Source organism: Pristis pectinata, chromosome 6, assembly GCF_009764475.1.
Source record: "Pristis pectinata isolate sPriPec2 chromosome 6, sPriPec2.1.pri, whole genome shotgun sequence".
NCBI lineage: Eukaryota > Metazoa > Chordata > Chondrichthyes > Rhinopristiformes > Pristidae > Pristis > Pristis pectinata.
Window position 1 is genome coordinate 75,280,535 of NC_067410.1, and position 26,122 is coordinate 75,306,656.

Here is a 26,122-nt window from a genome sequence, read left to right on the forward strand (position 1 = left end):
TAAAGAGACTTCATTGGATTAGAAAATAATTTACTTCCTCAAGTGTTTCTGCACTAGTCAAATCAGCATGGTATGTTTTATCAACACATAGTTTTGTTGATTAGAGCTGCTTAATGATGACATTAATCACACAGGTTTAATTGCTTTCTGCAGCTTTAAACACAATTACATAGATGCAATTACAAGCACAGGCATTTATTGACAGTTTTTAGCTCATGATAATGAAATAAATACCAATAATATATTAGAAATGATATAAAAATATCAACAGCATAACTTCTGATGAAATGACATCTAAGTAATAAAAAGGAAACATTGTCGAATTATGAAAAATCTAGATGGCTATGAAAAATTTATGAAAAATTTAAATTTGCTCATTTTCCTTCCTATTTTTGCTTTTCCTCATCTTTTCAACATTTTGACATCAATTTGATAGAAAATTGCAAAAAGCTGTGTAATAGTGGACCAGATTCAGCTATCACAAAATCCAGAATACAACTTGAACAAAGACAGGTGATCTACAAGATTGCTTAAGTTCATGTATCTGGAAATTTTTCCTGAGATGAAATACGACTGAAATTTTCAGTTCTCTGTTTCTCCATTAAACTACACAGATATGTAAATCAATACAATATTATTGAGCAAACAAAAAATACCTTATAGATCTATTTGCAAAGGAACATAGGAATAAGCATCAACCGTTCAGCCCTCAAGGCTGTGGTACCATTCAGTTAGGTCATGCATGATCTGTACTTAGAATCTACTTCTCTTGATCATTGCTCCAGGTCCCTTGGTAATCTTACCCACTAAAAATCAATCTCAAATGACCTCATTTTGTACTATACAGAGTAAAATCAGAGCACAGCACAATGCAGAAATTCTGCCACTAAAAGTACTGTTGGAGCTTGTGTATGCAAGTGAATCACAGACTCTTCATGCATTTTTCTCCTTAAAATTTTGCAACTAGTGACTGTGTCCATTTGCCTGCTGCAACCTATTAAACATTTGGAAGCAATCAAAGGCCTGAGGACAATAACTCAAGAATACAGAGCAAATATTGAAATGGAAGATCCAATCATCACTTTTGAAAGGGAATAAGATGGATACTTGAGGGAAAAAGGACCGCCAGGCTGAAGACAAAGCACCAGGAATGGGACTGACGAGATGGCTTTTACCAAGAGCTGTCTCAGGCTGGAGGGGCATTCAGTGGTTCTATGTGGCCTCAGTTCATGCTGTAATTATTCTGTTATTAGAATATATAGTCATCTTTCAAGGTGTTAATTGTTACCTGAAACACATCTGCATCCTGCCTTACTGACTTATGAAACAATCTGTCTATGTTCTCAAATGGTTCCACTCTCACTTTAGATGTGAATGAATCAGGACAACTTCTGCATGAGCAGTTTCAGACATCTCCACCCACTCCTTCACTCTACTTCTACCTGAATTTATGGCAACAAAAACTGTTTTTCCAGTTGCACATACCTGAAGCTTAGTTTTAAATTATATGCCCAATCTATCCAAAGATCTTATATCATATCAGAAAATATTTATATCTTTTCAGAGTGAGTACATAATGAAATATTTGCACTTGCTAGTCCCTTTGTTTCTTTTATATTTTAACAACTTTTTGTGACTAATCTGAAGGTAACAGTGACAGAGTTTGAAGAGTGAGGTAAGGAATCGAGTCCACAGACCATATTGTTCAGAGTGAAAATGTAAAAGAAAAACTGATCATGAATCATAAGGAAACACGTTTTTGCAGTTGTGAATCTTAACTGAAATTAAAATTAGTTAGTTCTCCTTCCAGTTCCACTGGAAAATTGAGAGATATTGCTCATTTTTTTAACTAATTATTTCTCAGAGTAAAGTACTTTAAAATCCTTCTTGTTATTTAGTCTAATGGGTTAATCTGTTAATCATAGAATCTAGAAAGCTAAAAAATTAACTTGACTCACATTAAATTAAAAAGGTTTTGCTACACTCATTTTGTTTATAAAAAAAAAGTAGTTTTGAGGGGATGGATTGACAAGTGCAATTTATTGGACCAGAATGGTGGTTGGGAAAGTGTCCAGAGTAAGCAATGAAAAGAGGAGTTAGACCCCCTGAGTGTTAGATATTGCAGCTGCTTTAAGACCTCTCTGATAAATTCAGTATATATTGGATAGACTGCATGTTTTGCAAGCCCCATTCAGTTTATCTAGTTTAGTGCAGCCTCACCATTCACTGCCTGCACAAGGCACTGAGGACTTAAAACCTTTCAAATCTTTATTTATACAGCACAGTAACAGGTCCCTCGGGCCCAACGAGTCCATGATGCCCAATTACACCCACGTTAACCTGCTAACCCGTATGTCTTTAGAATGCGAGAGGAAACCAGAGCACCCAGAGGAAACCCACGCAGTCACAGGGAGAGCACACAAACTCCTTACTGACAGTGGCAGGAATTGAACCCCGATCGCTGGTGCTGTAATAGCGTTACACTAACCACTACGCTACTGTGCTGCACCGTAACCTAAGGTTTTATTTACTATAGCAGCAATCAGGAAGATCCATTCCTGGCTCCATGGCTATACACCGAGCCCCTGTCACCAGATTTCCTTTTACTCCAACTTTACTGTGACTTGTCCACTAAATTCCACAGAGCTCTAATCAGAGAGTCTCTATCAGGATAGGCAATTGAAAGCTTCAGTTTGCTGGATTGCTTCAAAAGACGCCATAGGTCCAAGTTATAGCAAGGCTCAGGCCAACATCTTTGGCCACATATTCCAGGCAGACACTTCAGTTGCTGGCCTTAAACTAAATTCTCCCCCTTACAAACTGGGGTATTGCTAAACATATTCAGTCTAGAAATTCTAGTTCAGGACCTAGGGAGTCCAAGAATGACATAGTTATGGGGCACCAATGCCTGTTTTAGTAGTTGGCTCACTACATGAACTTGTGTATGTAGTCCATGTAATGAACTACATGAAGCCTCAGGCATAGCAGATAAGGCACTGCACATTCTCGTAGGTGAAAATACCTGTCCTGCCTCGTGAGATGAGACTTGTGTGCTGGGCCTGTGGCTAGATGAGGGACAATATCTTTACCTCTTTGTTTATCGAGATCTGGGAGTCACTGACAAAGCCAGCATTTATTCTCCATCCATGTGAAATGGTGGTGGGGAGCCTTCTTGAACAGCTTCAAGTGAAAGTACCCCCAAAGCGTTGTTGAGTAGGGGGTTCCAGGATTTAGACCCAGCCATGATAAAGGCAACACATTTCCAAATCAGAATGGGGTGCAACTTGGAAGGGGGCCTGCAGGAGGTGTGCTCCCATGCACCTGTTACCCTTCTCCTTCTTGCTGGTAAAGTCTGGGGGGGTGGTGGGGGATAGGGTGACAGTCAAGTGGGCAGAACTCCATCACAATCCTGCCCCGTGGCTTGTAGTTGGTGGTAATGTAATTGGTGGTAATGTTTGGGGGGGGGGTGGGGGAGGTATCAGAATGTCATTCTTTGCATTCTGACTCATTCTTGTAGCTACAGTATTTATGTGGCTGATCCAGTTGAGTTCCTGATCAATGGTGACCCCCAGGATGTTGATGGTTGTAGACTCGGCAGATGGGAAATGGCATCACATTTGGGCCCAGAATTTAGTAAGGAAGCCTGGAATCAGGAGCGTAGAGAAACAGCAGCTTGCCAGAGGGACGGGTGTGATGGAGCCCAGCAGATTACACTTGCCAGGGTTGTGAGGTGGGGGATGGATTGGAAAAAGAAGAGATTTCAGGGTTGGGATGCATCTGAGGCTTGGTGGTTCACAGTTTGAAGGGGGAAGGGTTTTTGTAAACAGAGGACAACATTTTCGAAGGGGATATGACACAGAGCCACTTCCTTCAGGAAAGGGGGTGGTGTACATGCACCTGTCTACATCAATGGTGCTGAGGTCGAGAGGGTTGAGAGCTTCAAGTTCCTGGGAGTGAACCAACAGCCTGTCCTGGTCAAATCACGTAGATGCCATGGCCAAGAAAGCTCACCAGCGCCTCTACTCCCTTAGGAGGCCAAAGAAATTTGGTTTTTCCCCTTTGACTCTCACCAACTTTTACCGATGCACCACAGAAAGCATCCTATCTGGATGTATCACAGCTTGGTATGGCAACTGCTCTGCCCAGGACCACAAGAAACTGCAGAGAGTTGTGGACACAGCCCAGCACATCACGGACACCAGCCTCCCCTCCTTGGACTCTGTCTTTACCTCTCGTTGTCTTGGTGAAGCAGCCAGCATAATCAAAGACCCCACCCACCCGGAACATTCTCTCTTCTCTCCTCTTCCATTGGATAAAAGATACAGGTGCCTGAGGACATGTACCACCAGACTTAAGGACAGCTTCCACCCCACTGTGATAAGACTATTGAACGGTTCCCTTATACAATGAGATGGACTCTGACCTCACGATCTACCTTGTTGTGACCTCGCACCTTATTGCACTGCACTTTCTCTGTAGCTGTGACACTTTACTCTGTACTGTTATTGTTTTTACCTGTACTACATCAATGCACTCTGTACTGACTCAATGTAACTGCACTGTGTAATGAATTGACCTGTACGATCGGTATACAAGACAAGTTTTTCCACTGTATCTCGGTACAAGTGACAATAATAAACCAGTATCAATTACATAGTTCTAAACTTTTAAACTTTGCATCCTTTTCAAAGTATCAACATACTTTTTAAGGTGAGGTACTTGAATCCTCTAGATAATGAACCAAATAATTTATAAAAAGTTATAAAATTTGTTTTTACTATTGATCAAATCAATGACATTGGGTTCAACCACTATGCGTGATGGGTCCTTAATAACAACTCAATCGATAATTATACCCAAATTCATTTTTTAAATTTCTATTGATCATTTTGTAGGTTCCTAACATCTTTGTGAGGTTTTATGCTGATCATTTTAATTGCAAGTGTAAAAGGTAGCTGCTGTCTCCCAGAATTATAATGGAAGAAACCTAATAGTGTGTTACAGCCTGCTCCAATTTAATTCGCACCAGCAAACTGACAAGATCTTAAGGCATTTGCAAATCTTTCTTGCTGTTAAAACACCCCTGAAAATGTTACATTTTGTTGCAGGAGATGCGACAGGATAGATTCAAATTGCAAACTAATAATAATTACAAAGTTCCAACCTCTATAGCTATAACCACATGTATAGACTGTTATTCATATTCAAAATTCCATACATATTTAATATAATAAAACTAATATTTGATTTAGTTTTTAAAGTTCGTTCATGATATTTCAGCTTCTATCTTAATTTAACATGCACATTCTGATCCTTTATGCTGCATAACATATGTAAAATGTTAATTCATAGTTATGTGTTTTTTCTTTAACTTCTTAGCTTCTCATTTGTGAGAATTTTTCAGTGTGATTAATGCCTTGGCCTGTGTAATGTAGTATATGTATAGTACTAGCTGTGAACAATTAATTTCTGCCTTCAGGCTCTTACCCTTTTAAAGATTGTGTAATGTGACCAGCAGTCCTTTCAGTTGCAACAATGTGCATTGAAAGCTCCAGAAGTGGTCTAAGAAGAGCCTTTGAATAAACCTTATTGAGCTCCTCAATAAACCTTATTGAGCTCCTCGTGTCTAATATATACCTCTTTTTACAGACTGTAATGGGTTTTGGTAGAGGTGAAGAGCACACTAAGGCAACAAACTTTACACTGATGGAATGATAAAGAATCACAGTCATCAAGGGTGACAAACTCATTGAGATGTCGACTGACCAACATGACTCCATGATGGTGTGAAAGGTTCACAGTTGATGGCAGCAAGTCTGAGGTGCGGGTTCAAAAGTGAGGAAAAAGGGAGGAGGTAGCATGTACAAAGTTTAGTGTAACTGCAAAGGCAAGCCCGTTAACTGCTGAAGTAGAAGCCATCACAAAATGATAGTACAACCACAGGCCAGTTATACTGGAGATTACAGTGGCTCCTTCCATTTGCACATTAAATGGATGGAAGTGTTTGTTAGGACAAATAACATTGTCAAAGACCTGGGACTCAACACCTCCATCTGTAAATGAATCCTTGACTTTCTGACCAACAGACCACAATCAGTGAGGACAGGCAGCAACACCTCCAGCACGACTATTCTCAACACTGGTGCCCCACAAGGCTGCGTCCTCAGCCCTCTACTCTACTCCTTATATATTCATGTCTGCGTGGCCAGATTCTGCTCTAACTCCATCTACAAGTTTGCAGATGATACCACCATAGTAGGCTATATCTCAAATAACGATGAGTTGGAGTACAGGAAGGAGATAGAGAGCTTAGTGACATGGTGTCATGACAACAACCTTTCCCTCAATGTCAGCAAAACAAAAGAGCTGGTCATTGACTTCAGGAAAGGGGGCAGTGTACATGCACCTGTCTACATCAACGGTGCTGAGATCGAGAGGGTTGAGAGTTTCAAGTTCCTTGGAGTTAACATCATCAATAGTCTGTCCTGGTCCAACCACGTAGATGTCACAGCCAAGAAAGCTCACCAGCGCCCCTACTTCCTCAGGAAGCTAAAGAAATTTGGCATGCCCCCTTTGACACTCACCAACTTTTATCGATGCACCATAGAAAGCATCCTATCTGGATGCATCACAGCTTGGTATGGTAACTGCTTTGCCCAGAACCGCAAGAAACTGCAGAGAGTTGTGGACACAGCCCAGCACATCATGGAAACTAGCCTCCCCTCCATCGACTCCGTCTATACCTCTTGCTGCCTTGGTGAAGCAGCCAGCATAATCAAAAGACCCCACCCACTCAGGTCATTCTCTCTTCTCTCCTCTCCCATCAGGCAGAAGATACAGGACCCAGAGGGCACATACCACTAGGCTCAAGGACAGCTTCTATCCCACTGTGATAAAACTATTGAATGGTTCCCTTATACAATGAGATGGACTCTGACCTCACAATCTATCTTGTTGTGACCTTGCACCTTATTGTCTACCTGCAATGCACTTCCCTGTAGCTGTGACACTTTACTCTGTACTCTGTTATTGTTTATACCTGTAATACCTCAATGCACTCAGTACTAACTCAATGTATCTGCACTGTGTAATGAATTGATCTGTATGAACGGTATGCAAGACAAGTTTTTCACTACCTCGGTACAAGTGACAATAATAAACCAATACCAAAGTAGAGAGTTTAGGAAGAAAGTGCCCTGAAATAGCAATTTCAGGAAAGCGATTCTATTAGTACAAGTAGGACCAGATACTTATACGACAATGGGAAACCTAGTTGCCAATGACTGAGCGAGGGTATGTCCCATTTAAGGAAGTAATTGAAAAACTGCAAAACAATTTCAATACAGTGCCATCTGAAATTAGTTGCAAGTCTGCAACTCGGAATCAAAGGTTGGTACAAAAAATAATTCCCATAAAAGAAATACCAAGAAATCTGTTGCATAGAGTCATTGGGCAATACAGCATGGAAACAGACCATTTGGCCCAACGAGTCCATGTCAACCATGTTGTCCACCCAGCTAGTTCCTGTGCTTGGCCCATATCCCTCAAGGCCTCACCCCTCCATGTACCTATCCAAGTGCTTCTTAAATGTTACTATTGTACCTGCCTCAACTACTTCCTCTGGCAGCTCGTTCCATATACTCACCATCCTCTATGTGAAAAAATTGCACCTCAAGTCCCTTTAAAATGTTTCCTCTCTCATCCTAAATCTATGCCCTCTAGTTTTGGACTCCCCTACACTGGGGAAAAGACTGTTACGGTCCACCTTATCTATGCCTCTCATAATTTTAAACATTTCTATAAGGTTGCCCCTCATTCTCCTACGTTCCAAGGAATAAAGAGCTAGCCTGGCCAACTTTTTCCTATAACTCAGGCCTTCTTGTCCTGGCAACATCCTCGTAAATCTGTTTTGCTTTCTAGTTTAACCATATTTTTCCTATAACAGCGTGACCAAATCTGTACACAGTACTCCAAGTGCAGTCTCACCTATGACTTATACAACTGCAACACAATGTCCCAACTTCTATCCTCAGTGCTGTGACTGATGAAGGCCAGTGTGCTAAATGCCTTATTCACCACCCTATCTCCCTGTGACGCCACTTTCATCGAACTATGCACTTGTACTCCTAGTTCCATTGCACTCCCTAGTGCCCTACCATTCATGGTATAAGTCCTACTCTGGTTTGAGTTTCCAAAGTGCATCACATTACATTTATCTGTATTGAAATCCATTTGCCACTCCTTGGCCCACTTCACTAACTGATCAAGATCTCCATGTTATCTGCGATAACCTTCTTCACTATCAACAACAATTTTGTGTCATCTGCAAACTTGCTGATCAAGCCTTGTGCATTTACATCCAAAAGCATTGACATCCAGCGCCTCTACTTCCTCAGGAGGCTAAAGAAATTTGGTTTGTCCCCTTTGACTCTCACCAGCTTTTACCGATCCACCATAGAAAACATCCTATCTGGATGTATCACGGCTTGGGAGTTGTGGACACAGCCCAAAGCATCACAGACACCAGCCTCCCCTCCTTGGACTCTGTCTTTACCTCTCGTTGTCTTGGTGTAGCAGCCAGCATAATCAAAGACCCCACCCACTCAGGACATTCTCTCTTCTCTCCTCTTCCATCGGGTAGAAGATACAGGTGCCTGAGGGCACATACCACCGGACTTAAGTACAGCTTCTACCCCACTGTGATAAGACTATTGAATGGTTCCCTTATGCAATGAGATGGACTATGACCTCACGATCTATCTTGCTGTGACCTTGCACCTTATTGCACTGCACTTTCTCTGTAGCTGTGACACTTTACTCTGTACTGTTATTGTTTTTACCTGTACTACTTCAATGCACTCTGTACTAACTCAAAGTAATTGCACTGTGTAATGAATTGACCTGTAAGATTGGTTTGTAAGACAAGCTTTTCACTGTACCTGGTACAAGTAGCAATAATAAACCAATACCAATACCAAATCATTTATATAAATAACAGATAAAAAGAATCCCAACACTGACCCCTGTGGCACACCACCAGTCACCAGTCTCCAGTCTCCATTCTGAGAAACAACCTTCAGCCACCACTATAGATGGTGCCTGACCTGATAAGGTTCCTCCAGCATTTTGTGTGTATTGCTTCAACCACCACTCTCTGCTTCCTAACTCTGAGCCAATTTTGCATCCACCTAACTAGCTCTCCCTGGATTCCATGGGACCTAACCTTCCAGAGCAGCCTACCATGCGGGACCTTGTCGAAGGCCTTGCTGAAGTCCAAATAGACAACATCCACGGCCCTACCCTCATCTACCCTTTCGGTTACCTCTTCAAAGAACTCTAGAAGATTTGTCAAACACAACTTCTCATGCACAAAGCCATGCGGACTCCTTCTAATCAAACTCTCTCTATCCAAATGCTGGTAGATCCCAGACCTCAGAATTCCCTCCAGTAACTTCCCACTACTGACGTCAGGCTGACCGGACTGTAGTTCCCTGGCTTGTCCTTGCTACCCTTCTTAAACAACAAAACAATATGAGCCACCTTCCAGACTACAGGATCTTCACCAGTGGCTCACAATGAAGCAAATATCTCCACAAGGGCCTCTGCAATTTCTTCTCTAGCCCCCCACAAAGTCCGAGGATGCACTCGGTCAGGCCCTGAGGACTTATCCACCTTAATGTGCCGTAAGACTACAAATCCCTCCCTCTTGGGAAATAAATATTCTCCAAAACATCTCCACTTGTTTCCCTTCTCTCTTGAGCAATCGTGATTTTCTTCTCAGTGAACACCAAGGAGAAATATTTGTTAAAAATCCCACCTATCTCCTGTGGCTCCACACATAGGCAGCCCTGTTGATCTCTAAGGGGACCTACTCTCCCTGACCACTCTTTTATTCTTAATATATCTGTAGAACCTCCTGCAATTTTCCTTAACCTTACCTGCCAGATCCAACTCATATCCTCTCTTTGCCCTTCTGATTTGCCTCAAGAGTATTCTTAATCTTTTTATAGTCATCCAGGGATTTACTTGTCCCCGACCTCCTAAACCCAATGTATGCTTCCTTCTTTTTCTTGACCAGACCCTCAATATCTCTCATCAGCTAGAGTTCCCTAAACTTGCCAGGTTTACCCTTCACCCTAACAGGAACATGCTACCCCTGCACTCTTGATATCACACTCTTAAAACCTTCCCATGCCATATGTTCCTTTCCCTTTAAACAGGCTCTTCCTAACAACCTCTGCTAGATCCTGCCTAATTCCCTCAAAATTAGCTCCGCTCTAGTTTAGGACGTTAACCTGTGGACCCGTCCTATCCTTTTCCATCACTATCTTAAAACTAATAGAATTATGGCTGCTGGAGCAAAAGTGCTCCACAACTGCCACCTCAGTTATTTGCCCTGTCTCGTTCCCCGAGAGGTGGTCTAGTATTGCACTATCCCAAGTAGGTCCCTCTATATATTGACCAACGAAACTTTCCTGGGCACATTTCACAAATTCCACCCCATCCAGGCCCTTAACACTCTGTGTGGCCCAGTCAATACTGGGGAAATTAAAATCTCCCACTATTACAACCCTGTTATTCTTACAACTATGACCAATTCCGGTACACACATGCTCAAGTTCCTGCTGACTACTGGGGGGTCTATAATACAGCCCCACTAGAGTGACCCTCCTCTTCTTGTTCCTAACTTCTACCCATGTGGCCTCACTGGATGATCCTCCAAGGATGTCAAATCTAAGCACTGCTGTTACACCTTCCCTTATCAAAAAGGCAACACCCCTTCTTTGCTTATTTGTACCTCTGTCATGCCTGTAGTATCTGTATCCTGGAACACTGAGCTGCCAGTCCTGTCCTTCTAAAAGCCATGTTGCAGCAATGCAATGTTGATGCATTCTTGGATCACCCACTGCACAATCAGTTTGTGTGTGAAAATTGATTGATGAGAAAATTCAGTCTAAGCTAATAAACACACCAGCTCAGCATTCAGATAGGCATGCAAGATACCTTCATCCATTGAAATGGCCTCTAGAAATGAAATCAAATTTTGGCATGCACAGAATGTTAATGCAAATGTGGTACACAGACCAACAGCTGGAGTAACAACAGAAGCTCTAACATCCAGTCTGGACATGAGTGTAATTTAGGTAAAAACCTTGTTACCATTGCGATGGGAATCATCTGGCACATGTGTTAGTTAGGGCAACAAAATGTTGAAGAAATTAAGCACTTTGCCTCTTTATGCCGTCTAAATAAAGTATAGCAAGCCAAAGTAGTGGGAGTGAGGCATGTACCAATGGAAGGGGAACAATTACAGTAACAAAACCACTAAAGTTTCCATAAATTTCAATAAAAAGGGAAGTTAACATAACATTGAGGAAGGTTGACAATGCAAGGAGTACATCTATACACCACCAGTGGTGATAAAAAAAATGATTTCAAAAAATTAAAGATTAATAATCGAGAAATTGATATGAATATTGACATAGCTACTCTCAGCTCCATGGGAAGGGATACCTACAATCAAAATTTTTATAGGTTGCCTTGTTCAAGAAATAAATTGAAGTTAAGAAGATATTCTGTTGAGATCCTGAGAATAAAAAGACAAATGGAAGGTATAGTTCGCATATAAAGTGCAAATGGCAAATATAGTGGCTGATTATGGGAACAAACAAATACTGCTAAAGAATATTCAATGGAGGTGTTGAGAATGGATTGGAAAAATATATTTTGCATGAATACATCATAAACATGTTAAAGAAGCTTCTGAAACAAAACGAAGGTAAAGTTTAGGGATTCATACAAAGGTATTGATGGGCACCAGGCTTAGCTATATATCAAACCAAAAGCCAAACCCGTTTTCTTGTAAACCTAGACCATTACAATATGCATTGGAAATTCAGGCAGGAGAACAGCTAAACATACTGGAGCAACACATAGTATTGGTGAAAGTGTCAAAGTGTGACTGGGTGACACAGATCATGGTCATAGCTAAGACAGTTAAGGTGTGTGGCAATTTTTAAGTACCAAAAGAATGGTGAATAGCCTCCCCCAACATATCAAGATCTTGACATCAAACTGGTAGGGGTAAGTTCATTATTAAGTTATGTTTGTCTCAAGTCTGTGCCCGGCTTAAAACAAATGAAGAAAGCCAATACTGCCTAATAATTAACACCCACAAGGGGTCCAAACTTGTATACTCGGGGAAAATCAGCAATAGATAAACAAAAAGCTTTAGCAGTAACTCTTCTTTGATGCACAACCCCAACCATGTGCTAAAGTTTGCTTGTGATGCTTCTAACAGTGATTACCCTTGTCATACATATTTCCGATGGGAAGAAAATTACTTCCATTTCACACACACTGACCAAAAATGAACAAAAAAACTATTCTTGGATGGGGAAGGCATTGGTAACATCTTGAGTCGTAGGATTTTACAATTCTTGCTGAGAAGATCATTCACACACTTACTGACAAAAAACCCATGCTGGTCTTTCTGGGGTTGAAGTTTGGTTTCCTCAAGAATGGGATTCAGGGGAAAGGGAGGATCTTGCAATGATATACAACAATAATATCAAGTGCAGAACATACAAGCATAAAACTATAGCGAATGCCTTGTCAAGATTACTTTTTTGAGAAAGCCAGATACTAAGCAAAATTTATACATTATACTGTAATAGAAGAAAACTTCACTATCACAGCAATGGAAACAACTCAACCCATACAAAAATATATGACTTTGAGATCTGTGTGTAAGATTGCATGGACTAATGTCTGAATGAGGACATGAAGCCATCTCATCACATCTTTTCGCAGCTACCATCGGGCAGGAGGTACAGAAGTCTGAAGTCCCACACCACCAAGTTCAAAAACAGCCACTTCCCTTCAACCATTCAGTTCTTGAACCAACTGGCAAAACCCTAATCACTACAGTTTAGCAACACTATGACTACTTTGATCACCTTGCACTAAAATGGACTTTGTATTTTTTGTTCTAATTGAGGTGTACAAGATGATAAGAGGCATAGATCGAGTGGACAGTCAGAGACTTTTTCCCAGGGCAACAATGGCTAACATGAGGGGACATAATTTTAAGGTGATTGGAGGAAGGTGTAAGGGGGATGTCAGGGTAAGTTTTTTAACACAGAGAGTGTTGGGTGCGTGGAACGCACTGCTGGCAGAGGTTGTGGGCGCAGATACATTAGGGACATTTAGGAGACTCTTAGATAGACACATGAATGATAGAGAAATTGAAGGCTATGTGGGAGGGAAGGGTTAGATAGATCTTAGAGCAGGATAAAATGTCAGCACAACATTGTGGGCCGAAGGGCCTGTACTGTGCTGTAGTGTTCTATGTTGTATAGTGTTCTTTCTCGTAAAACTTGTGTACAATTTATGCATACATGTACTTGTGCATATGACAATAAACTAGACTTTGACAGATGCTATGAAATGCCCACCAACCAAGGTGGCATAAGATGGGAAAACAGAATAGTGAGGCTGAAGGAAAGGCAAAGCATGAACTTCTGGACATAGCGAAAATGAAGGCAGTAGGTAGCACATTTGTTTATTAGTCTTGCACAGATGAACACCTAGAAGACCTAGAAAATAAATTAGCAGTGTGTCAGGATTTTCGAATACCACCTCATTAAGCACCACTTCAGGAGTGGAATTTGATTATTATCAAATAACACTAAAACATTGTCCATACAGTCATTAGAAGGAAAGTACTTCATGCACCAGCACAAAACACCCGAAAGAAAAATTAAGATCCATGTTTTCTATACACAATCTTCCAGAAGTTGTTGTTTCAGATAGCGGTCCACAGTTTAGATGGTTTCAGTTTGAACAATTTATGAAAAGTAATGAAATACACAACAATTTCGCTTCTCCTTTCCATCCGGCTTTAAACGGGAAGCAAATGGTCAGTTTGCACAGAAAAGAAAGTATTGAAGGAACAAGGCGTTCCTAGGTCAATTGAACATCACCATGAAATACTGAGTTGTTATGTTTCTTCTCAGCCACACACCACAACAAGATACACTCCTGTGGAAATGCTAATGCACAGAAGACTCAGGAAGTGGTTGAGTATCATTCAGCTCAATTTGGAACAAAAAGTGAAGGAAAGGCAGTTTAAACAGAATAAGCATGGCAACACACACTGCAAACAGAAGAGGTTTGATCTGCATGATAGAATTCATATTCGGAGAACTCCTGGCAGGGTGGAGATGAAGATAAGATATAGAGTAACTAAAGGAGGAACATGGTTCTCAGATATATCCCATGAAGATTGGTGAAAGATTCTGAAAAATCCACATAGACAACTGGATTATCTATTTGTCCTCTCAGATGGATTTTGACCTGAAATACTGCATTTCATTTTCATAATTACTAAAGTGGACATAGAGAACAATCACTTATTTAATTCATTTACCCTGCAGCATTGCATATTCAAATCACACACAGACCCTTTACAAAAAGGCAGATATAATTTCACTTATTTCCAAGTTAAATAAAACTAATAGCCTTGGGAAAAGTTTTACTGCCATCAGTACTCAAGCTATCCATCACCTATATAAAAACAGGCATTAACCTCAACTGCAAAATAATCCTGTCACTTTTCAAAATACATAGACAACATTAACTCTAAAAGGTAAGTCTACAAAAATAGGCCATAGGATTTATCTGAATTACCATTTTCTCCTTTAACTCATATTTTGCCCCCTTCAAGAAAATGATCAAAGTCATTACAAAGTCATAAAAGGACTGTTCATGCCAGGGGAATAACCCTTTCAATTGTGGGCTCACCAACACAAAATTCATTTAGCATCATGTGCCCTTTGCCCATTTTACTTCATAACTATTGAGAGTGTGAAAGAAAATGCACTGAGAGCTGATTCCAGTAGGACAGAGCACCAAAGGTAAGAGCATGAATTGGACCTGGCAGAAGTAGCGGCCAGGGATCAAACTGTCAGAAAGGCCAAGAGAATAGACTAATGTTGGAACCTTTTTGATGGAAAGCGGTGCTTGTACATTGCACTCCACTATGGTGTGTGGTGTGAAAACAGGGCCTGGCTTGTAAACTCAAGGCCATTGTAGAGGAATGGTGTCATTGGGTGACTAATGGAGTGAGGGAGGATAATGCCTCCATCCTCATCCTCAATAATAAGGCTAATGTTCACAGCCATCTGCAGTCACGTGCAAAGTGGATGACCTGTCTCAAACTCCTCATCACAGATGCTAATTTTCAACCAATCTTATTAACTCCACGTGATATTAAGAAGAGGCTGTGTATCCTGGATATGGCAATGACTATGGACTTCATTAACATCCCAGCTGTAGTACTAAAGACATGCTTCATTTAATGGGTGAAGGTGGGATGGCAACCCTCGGAGAGGGGGAAGTTAAAAAAAATAAAGAGGACTCGACTGGGTCAGGTTTCAAGCTATCGGCTGGGACCTGCTCCAGGAGGTCCTCTACAAATGGTGTTTTTGCATCTGAATAGACACACGGTTGCTCAGAACCACAATTTTCTGATAACATTTTGGGATTGGTGGAATTGAGCTGGAGATTGTTGAAACCACATTCCATATTGGGGGGAAAAAGTCAACTTTCAGATGTGTAGTCATGAAAAAAAAGTAATAATGTCTAGAAATGGGCTCATGGCCACTATAAAATTTGTGAACTCAAAAATACATTAAAAACAATGTTGTGTTTACATTTCCTTGAGATATAAATCATGATATAAATCTTTTAGGCCAAATAATTATTTTTGTATGATGGATAAAATTGTGTAGAACTGGATTGTGTAATGTCATGATTCTGTACAGTATACAATTCAATGTTAATGAAAATAAAATGTAATTAGTATTTAGGTTATTACTGAGTAGAATGCAGAGTCCATGATTTTCCTTCTGAGCTTCTATGTGTTGCAACACACAGCACGTACCTGGAAAGTCCTTCCATAATTTTCATTCCACATACGTGCACCTGTGAAGCTTGTTTTAATGTAGGGAATCAGCCTCAGGTTGGTTTCCCTCATAGTAATTTACTTAAGTATATCTACATTGGATGGCCCACTGGGATCGTACCCCCTTAATCCTTCAAAATCTTGCAATCCTTGACTGACCTCCCACCAGTCTCCAATCTATGGATTCCACTCAATACAACCATCACCACACCCCTACAATCTCTCTCCTCATAACCACCAACACCTTGGGACTAATGAATTTTCCAGTGACACACCCTCAAGCAAGTCATTTATTAGCCCATCACAAACCAACTGTCCAACTCCCCTTTTACAGGGGCCTAACAATTTTTAGGCAAAGGTAAATCTGATGTCAGCAAAAACACTGCTTGTCAATGCTGCCATCACATGCTGTTTAGTCTGAAACAACCACTGAACAAGGAAGAAAATAATTAGATTCATAGTTGTAATTCTTACTTTAATGGTAACGTAAGAGCAAGACTCAAGAGTAAATGGCAAAAGACTGCAACAATATATGACAGGCACTGCAGCTCAGCCAGGTCATCTATTTCAATGTAATTCTGAATTAGCTTACTAAATGAACTACAGAGCAGGAAACTACTTCTGGAATCTATCAAATATCATTGAGGTTAATCTACTGTCCTCACAACCAACTCTAAAGCTGCACAGAGTGGTGAACTTCACTACATCCTTTACCTGTTTTACAAGTAGACTTTCTGCTTCATTTTCGGCCCCCTCAGGCACAGTGGAATATATGGTGCGTCTTTCTCTTAGGCTTGATGATGCCTGGACACAAAAAGGGTAATTATTCCATTAGAAATTGTTTAATATAAATTTATTGCCCTTTGCATTTTGAATAGCTGTTCATCAAAAACAGATAGATGGAAATGCGAAATCACACCCAATGCCTGATTTTCAGGTGCAATGGTACCAATGTTCCAATGTTAGGTTTCAAAAAGCAAAAAATGTGGATGCTGAAAACCTGAAATAAAAACAGAAAATGCTGGTCAGCTGGCATCTGTAAAGAGAGAAAAAGAATTGACATTTTAAGTAATTAACATTAATGTAAAAATTAGGAGTAGGAGTAAGACATCTGGTTCTTCAAGCCTGCTGTACTATTCGTCAAGATGATGGCATTCTGGCACAATCCCCATATCCATTGATTTCATTAATATCCAGAAACCTATTGATCTCTGTTTTGAATGAACTCAGTGGCAGAAGCTCCACGACCCTCTGGTGTAGGGAATTCCACAGATTCACCATCCTCAGAATAAAGTAATTTCTTCTTACCTCAGTCCTAAATGGCCTACCGCTTTTTCTGAAACTGTGACCCCAGGTTCTAAATTTTATGTTTTCCCTTTCATAAATCCATTCTAACTTTGTTCATTCCCATTACTCCTTGCTAGGTATTCTGTTATTACATCCTTCCTTACCGGTCTCAACACTTTCCCTGCTAATGATGTTTGGCTAACAGATCGGCAGTTCCCTATGTTTTTTCCCTCCCTTCTTTAAGTATTAAGTTACAATGGAAGTTACTGTAGTTCAAGAGTCTGAAATGATAACTCTGTTGCTCTTGTCACATATGCTGCCGGACATGTTGATTATTTTAATTTTTTAAAATTTTATTTACAGTGTGGTAACAGGCCCTTCCGGCCCAACGAGTCCGCTCTGCCCATTTTAAACCCAAATTAACCTACCCGTACGTCTTTGCAATGTGGGAAGAAACCGGAGCACCCAGAGGAAACCCACGCAGACACGGGAGAACGTACAAACTCCTTACAGACAGCGACGGGAATCGAACCCTGATCACTGGCGCTGTAATAGTGTCGCGCTAACCGCTACGCTACTGTACCGCCATACTGTGCCACGGTACCATACCGTACCGTGATTTTCTGTTTTTATTCCCCTCTTAGGTTTACTGACCATTTCCCTGAAAATTTGCCAATGCACCAGCTGTTTAACCATTGGGAGGAATTGCTCGTTTGCATATCCATGCTGTCTTTACCTCTGTACTTCCGTACATATAGATTTTTCTGATACTTCATTTAATATATTTTTAAGTACAACTCTAATAGCTTTCCATGGGAAAAAGAACAATGATAAAAACCTGTCAGGGTGGAAAGTGATGTAATTGTGGATGCAAAAAAGGCATAATGTGGTCCAGTTTTATGGAACACATTAAAGGTCTATCAGAAGGTGTCTGACAACATTTTTAGAGATTCCTGTGACTGCTTCAAGCAGGCATTAAGCATTTTACATACATAAATCACAAGCCAGAAGCTCCAGTAGAAAATCCCCACATTATATTATTAAATCTAAAATTTGTATTTCCATAAGCAATCATTTCAAATATAAATTCCTCACACTGCAGTCTAAATACTTTGGCATTCATTATAATGATTTATTTTTAATCCCCTCTAAGCCAGGCCATGAGGATAATATTATTTTAACAGGAATTTTAAGGAAGATGGTGTGGCAACACGCATTTTCATGGTAATAAAATATCCCAAACATTTTTTTAGAGATAAAAATGAACTAATAACATACACTGACACCACAAGGCTTGTGTATGTGTTTGGGGGGGGGGGGGGGGCGGGCGGGGTAGGGGGGAGAGGAAATGATAGTAGCTGAAAGCTTGACCAAAGAGAGAACTGTGACGAGGATGAAGCAGGTTAGTGAATTATGAATGAGAAAGTGGCATCAATAGCAAATCAAGAAAGAAATTTAAAACTCAAGGTAAATTGGAAGAATTATCTTATGGTCCTTCATATTATTTGTCCTCAATCTGTATTATTAAAACAGATTAATTGTTCATTACCACATGGCTTCTTTAATGAGCTTGTTACACACAAATTTGTTGTTGCATTTCTGATGTTACGATAGTAAGAAGAGTTCAAATGTATCTCAATAACTGCAAATTGTTTTGAGGTGTCCTTAAAGAGACATGAAAGGCACTATGTAAATGTACTTCTTTCAGGTAGATTACCGTATTTAGTACATTTTAAATACAGTTTTAATGGAATGCCAATCATCATAATTATTTGTTTAAACTAAGAAACAGGGAATAGTAGCATTGTAGTCACCTGTTTCACTTATACCTTCAGAGGTTATCTGCCATCCTTATCCTGTCAAGTCTATATGTGACCTGAGATCCATAGTAATGTGCTTGATTTTCAGCTGCCCTCTGAAATGACTGACAACCCATTCAGATATATTAACCCACTTAAAAAACACAGGAAAATTCAGATGGGTCACATAGTATGGAACAAGGTCCAGGATTCAATAAAGACAAAGACAATCCAGTTGAACCTGCAAAATCCTTCTACTTAGATATGGGAGTGTGCTGAGATTGGGAGGACTGTCTAACAGATTAATTAAACCGAATGCAGTTGTTCTCTTCAAACCATCTCTTTCAGGTAATGTCACAGACTAGCCACTGGAATGCCCCGACTTGTACCAGCAGAAAACAAACCCCACCTGAGTTGGGACACAGTTGAGAGGACCCCAGGCCATCAGGTCAAATGCAGCAAGAAAGTCTGCTGCTGATTATTGCCCACCACCCTTCCTCAGATAATTGCTACACCTTTATTTTGAACACCTCTTCCAAGAAGCACTGAGGGCAGTAAAGATGGAGGATTTCCATCGTCATCACAAAGAGCTATGTCTTTAAGATATACCTGCCAATCTGGATGCATCATCACAGGTGAAGAAAGAACCAACAGGGAAAAATTCTTCCAGACTTTGTCCTCAGTAATCTGTTTTTGATAGCACTAGTATAAGTAATCAACTGATTGTCTTTGTGGAGACAAATTTCCACCTTGTTGATGTGCTCCATCATGTTGTGTGGCACTTCCATCACTGTAGACAGGATAGACTCAGAACAGATCTAGCCGCGCAAAGCTGGGTATTCAGGAAATGGCTTCAAACATCAGGAGCAGCAGATCTGTATTCCATCACAGTCCGTAAACTTAGGTCTTGGCATATCCGTCATTCTGCCATCACCATTAAGCCAGGAGAGCAATCCTGGTTCAATGAAGAGTGCAAAACAGTATTCCAGAAGGAATGAGGTGCCAGCTGAAGGAAGTTAACACCAGACTGCATGTATGCTGAATGGTGAAGACAGCAGGCTATTGACCAAACTAAGCAATCCCACAACCAACAAATCAGCTTAAACTTCTGCGGATCCAACACATCAAGTTGTAAGTGACAGTAGACAGTTAAACAGCAAAAGGAAGGAGGAGACTGCATGAACATTCCCTTCTTTAATGATGGCAGAGACCAGCATATAAGTGCAAATACCAGGACCATTGTATTTGCGAGCAGCTTGAGCCAGATCTGTCAAATGAGTCATCCATGACAACCTCCAGCACAGAAGCTAGTTCAGTTTAATTAATTCCACAAGTAACTGAAGGGACTGCTTGCGGCAGATCTATGGAATGCGTGAGCATCCTGGCAATTGTATTGAAAACTTGTTCTCTGGAACCAGCTACAACTCCAGTCAATCTGTTTTCTCTACAGCTACAACACTGGCATGTACCCAACAATGTGGAAATCTGTACAAGTATGGCCTGTCCTCAAAAAGCAGGATTAATCCAATCCAGCCAGTAAATGTCTTCTCAGTCTACATAAAAACATCAGCAAAGTGATGGAATCAAGCATTGACAATGCTATCATAACACTTAATTACAAAGAACCTGTTTATTTGTGTTCTGAGTTCTACAAATCAATACCAGATATCATCACAGTCTTGGTCCAAGCATAGTTAAATCATGAATCAAGAATTATATTATAATTACTAAATTATAGTCTCCTTAGCTAATACAGGTGTTTGCAAATAATGTAGGCTCATTTCATACTGAGTACTTTTTTAACAGTAATTCACCCGGCTCTCCAATTCACTTGGACTATCTCTGATACCTCTCTCTCCTTTCTCAATCTCTCCATCTCCATCTCAGGAGATTCATTATCCACCGACATCTTCTACAAACCCACTGACGCCCACAGCCACCTTGATTACAGCTCCTCTCCCCCTGTCCCTTGCAAAGATGCTATCCCTTTCTCTCAATTTCTCTGCCTTTGCCGCATCTGCTCCCATGATGAGGCTTTCCACTCCAGGACATCTGAGATGTCCAACTATTTTGTTAACTGTGGCTTCCCCCTACAGTGGTCGAGAGAGCTCACACCCACATCTCTGCCATTTCCCGCACCTCTGCTCTCATCCCCACCCCTCCCAGACCCAACAGGGATAGTGTCCCCCTTGTTCTCACACTTCATCCCACCAGGCTACGTATCCAACATTCTCCGCCACTTCTGCCATCTCCAACGGGACCCTACCACCAAGCATATATTCCCCTCCCCATCGTTTTCTGCCTTTCGCAGGGACCGCTCTCTCCATGACTCCCTAGTTCACTCCTCCCTCTCCACCCATCCTGCTCCCACCCCGGGGACTTTCCACTCCCCCTACCATAGGTGCAACGCCTGCCCCTACACCACCTCCATCACCGCTATCCAGGGACCCAAACAGCAATCAGTCCTTTCAGGCGAGACAGAGATTCACCTGCACCTCCCTTAATATCATCTACTGCATTCGGTGCTCCAACTGTGGCCTCCTCTACATTGGCGAGACCAAACGCAGACCAGGTGATGCTTTCGTAGAACACCTACACTCCATCCATAACTGTGATCTGCATCTCCCCATTGCCAGTCACTTCAACTCCCCCTCCCACTCCATCACTGATAGGTCAGTCCTTGGCCTCCTCCACTGCCAGGAGAAGACCAGACGCAAACTGAAGGAACAGTGCCTCATTTTCTATATTGGGACCTCGCAGCCTAATGGCATGGACATAAAATTCTCCAACTTTAAGTAAACCAAACCCCCCACCCCACCAACCATGCCTCTTCTTTTCTTCCCTTTCCTCGACTCTCTCTCTTTTATCTATTTTTTTCATCTCCTCCCCTCCACCCATGGGGCACCTACCTCCTTACCTTTGACCCATCCCCTGGTGGATCTGCTCTCCCCTCCTCCCCTGCACCTGCCTATCACTATCTCTTACCTGCATCTACCTATCACCACCTTGTGCCCACCCCACCTCCCCTCTTTTGTCCAACTATCACTGCTCTGCTTTTCCCTCCTATATATTGGGCTTCCCCTTTTCCTATCTTCAGTCCTGAAGAAGGGTCCTGACCCAGAACATTGACCGTCTGCTTTTCTCCACGGATGCTGCCTGGCCTGCTGCGTTCCTCCAGCATAGTGTTGTTTTTTCATCTAGATTCCAGCATCTGCAGTCCTTTGTTTCTCTTTTTTAACAGTAAGTAGTGCATGGGACAAGGAATAATGTTGATATTAGTCATGTGTTTTTTAAAAACCTGAGCCATATCTTTATCATTATTTTTAACTTCTGCTTTCCATTTTCTTCCAGACATGGAAGGAGGAGGAGGCTTCATTTCTTCCTTTTCTTCCAGAAATTTCTTCTCATCTCAGTCCTGTGTCTTACCCAATATCCTGAAAGTGTGAATTCAGTTCTAGACGCCCCCAGCTAACTAAGCAAAAGAAAATGTCTTTCCTCCATGTATAGCGTCAAGGCCTGTCAGAAGTTTGTATGCTTCAATAAGATTTCCTTTAATTTTTCTAAACTCTAGTGAATGCAAGCCAAGTTGACCTTATCCCTCCTCGTGCCACAGTCCTGCCTTCCCAGGAATCACGGGTGGGGGTTGCTGGTGGAGAGAACAAAGGGAATGTCTGTGACAGGGTAGAGACCAAGGTTGATACTATCTAAGAGAAGGGGATGAACCCTAGTTAATCATAGCTGATCTGTCTGGAAGAGTTTAAATAGAGGAAGGTGAATTGAGGGCAGCAAAGGAGAGGAAAAAAAATCAATGTACTGGAACTGTGAGATGCAGTGCACAGTGGTTGCTGGAAACTGGAAATAAAAAGGGACTGCTAGAAATATTCAACAGATCAGGTAGCATCTGTGGAGAGAAAAGATACTGAGTCAATGTTACAGGTGGATGACTTTACATCAAAAGTGGACAGTTCTGCCACAAAAAAAGGGAAAACTTGTAATCTGAATTCACCACTAAGTCTCAAGGCCTGCAATATGCCTTGACGGAAGTTCAGGTGCTGTTGGAACAGTGTAGAAAGCCAGTGATAAGGAAGTTGCACAGGAGTGGGAAGGAGAATTAAAGTGACAGGCAAGTGGAAGTTAGGTCACCTTGGCAGACTAAAAACTAGTATTCTGCAAAGCAGTTACCCAAACTGCATTTGGCTTCTCCAACTGTAAACACTGAATGCCAAACATTAAATTGGAAAAAGGGCAGGTATATTGCTGTTTCATTGGGGAGAACTGTTTATGTTCCTGGCTGATGGAAAGTGAAGAGATAACAGTGCAGTTATTGCATTTACCATGGCTATTTGAGAAAGTGCTGTGAGAAGGAGAGTGACTAGTGGGGAAGGAAGAATAAACCAGGGAGTCGTGCAGGGAAACGTCCCTTCAGAATGCTGAAAGGAGAGTGGAAGGAAAGATATAAAAACAGAAATTGCTGGAAACACTCAGCAGGTCAGACAGTATCTATTGAAGTCATCTGCATCAACACTATATCACCATGGCAACCCTAGTCTCACCCTATCAGGGAGATTCCCCTTTCCTATCCAGCCTTCCCCCATTTTCTCTGCAACTTGAGATTAACTTGTTTACCCTCTTTCCCAGTTCTGACAAAGGTTATTTGACCTGAAATGTTGACTTGTTTCTCTTTCCACAGATGCTGCAAGACCTGCTAAGTGTTTCCAGCATTTTCCTGGCACTATTTCAGATATCTGCAGGGTTTCATTTGATTTTCGTTTATGAATGGGAAGATGTGTCTGGTGGTGGAATCTCATTGAAGGTGGTGAAAATTATCGAGGACGATTCATTGAATATGAAGAATATTGCAGAAGCTGAAATTTGGAGCAACAAACAATCTGCTGAAGGAATTCGGTGGGTCAAACATCATAGAATTAAAGAGGTATACAGCATGGTAACTGACCCTTTGGCCCTATTCATCCATGCTGACCAAGATGTCTATCCAAGCTAGTCCCATTTGCCTGTGTTTGGCCCATATCCCTATAAACCTTTTCTATCCATGTACTTGTCCAAATGATTTTTAAACATTGTAATTGTATCCACCTCTAGAGCTTCCTCTGGCAGCTCATTCCATATACCTACCACCCTCTGTGTGAAAATGTTACCTCTCAGGTCCCTTTTACATCTTTCCCCTCTCATCTTAAATCTAGGTTCTACATCTAGGACTTCCCTACTCTGGGAAAAAGTCTGTGACCATCCACCTTATTTATGCCTCTCATGATCTTGTACACCTCTAAAAGATCACTCCTTAGTCTCCTATGCTCCAGGGAAAAAAGTCCCAGCCTCACCTTATGAATCAAGCCCTCCAGTCCCGGTAACATCCTTTTAATCCTTTTCTGCATCCTTTCCAGATTAATGACATTCTTCCTATAGCTAGGTGACCAGAACTGCACACAATACTCCAAGTGTGGTCTCACCCATGACTTATACAGTTACAACATGACATCCCAACTCCTGTACTCAGTGTACTGACTGATGAAGGCAAGCATGCCAAATGCCTTCTTCGCCACCCTGTCTACCTGTGTAGCCACTTTCAAGGAACTATGTATTGTACCCCTAGGTCCCTCTGTTCTAGAACACTCTCCAGGGCCCTACCATTTACTGCGCAAGTTTAACTTACCAAAATGCAACACTTCGCACTTGTCCGAGTTAAATTCCATTTGCCATTCCTTGGCCCACTTCTCCCGTTCATCTAGAGCCTGTTGTAATCTTAGATAACATTCTTCACTGTCCACTACACCACCAATTTTGGTGTCATCCACAAACATACTAATCATGTCAACAAAATTGTCATTCAAATCATTAATACAGATGACAGACAACAGTGGACCTAGCACCTATCTCTATGGCTCACCACTGGTCACAGGCCTCCAATCTGAATTAAAACCCTCCACTACCACTCACTGTCTCTTTCCACTAAGCCACCTTTGTATCCAACTGGCCACCTCACCCTGGATCCCATTTGATCTAACCTTTCAGACTAGCCTTCCATTTGGGACCTCGTCAAAGGCTTTGCTGAAGTCCATGTGGACAACGTCTACCATCCTGCACTCATCAATCTTCTTCGTTACCTCTTCGAAAAACTCAATGAAATTTGTGAGACACGATTCCTGCATACAAAGCCATGCTGACTATCCCTTATCAGTCCTTGCAGTTCAAAATGCTGGTAGATCTTGGCCCTCAGAATTCACTCCAGTAACTTTAACTTGGTAGTTGGTGGATGCCCTACCCCATCTGGTTCCGTTTCCACCTACTACCCACACATTTCACCCAACAAATCCCCTCCCTCATCTGGTTCAATCTGCCCTTCACCTTTCCCCTAATGGTTCCCATTATCACCCTCCTTACTCATCAGGTTCCAGCAGTGGTAGCCTCTGTGTTCCCACTTATCATCCGCCAAGCTGTCTCCACCCTCACCTTCCCCTTCCCCCACCTGGCTGTATCTGCCCCTTTGTTTCTTTGTCTGCTTCCACCTATCACCCACCTGCCAACAAATCCACCCCAGCCCTCCTCCCCCCCCAATCTGACTCCATCTGCCCATCATCCTTCACCCCTCCTTTTTCCACCGAACATCTACTGGCCCGTCTCACCCCTTCCCCTCTGCTCTCTGTACTGGCTATCTGCCCTCTCCACTCAGTCCTGACGCAGGGACCCAAAACGTCAACAATTTCTATCACCCCCACAGATGCCGCTCAACCTGCTGAGTTCCTCCAGCAGATTGTATGTTGCTCCACTGAATATGAAGGTTGGTGAGCTGGAAGCTGAGGACACGGGGAATCCTAACCCTGACCTGGCTAGAAGGAAAGGTAGCGAAAACAGAAGTTTGAGAAATAGAGGAGATGTGGTATTGGTATTGGTATTGGTTGAGAGCCCTGTCAACTATTGAAGAGGGAAGCTACGGTTAAGGAAAATGGAAGAGATCTCTTAAGCACTGGAGTATAAAGTCTTGCCATCAGAACAGATACAATGGAGAAACTGGGAGAATGGGATGGAATCCTACAGAAAACAGAATTGGACA

At 41.7% G+C, this 26,122-nt stretch overlaps 1 protein-coding gene across 1 annotated transcript in view; it reads right to left on the bottom strand.

Moving 5' to 3' along the window:
* dock10 (dedicator of cytokinesis 10) overlaps positions 1-26,122 on the bottom strand; it is a 255,301-nt gene that overhangs the window by 119,649 nt on the left and 109,530 nt on the right. The window contains 1 exon segment of the mRNA XM_052017557.1: positions 16,682-16,771. Within this exon segment, the coding sequence (XP_051873517.1) occupies positions 16,682-16,771 (90 nt within the window).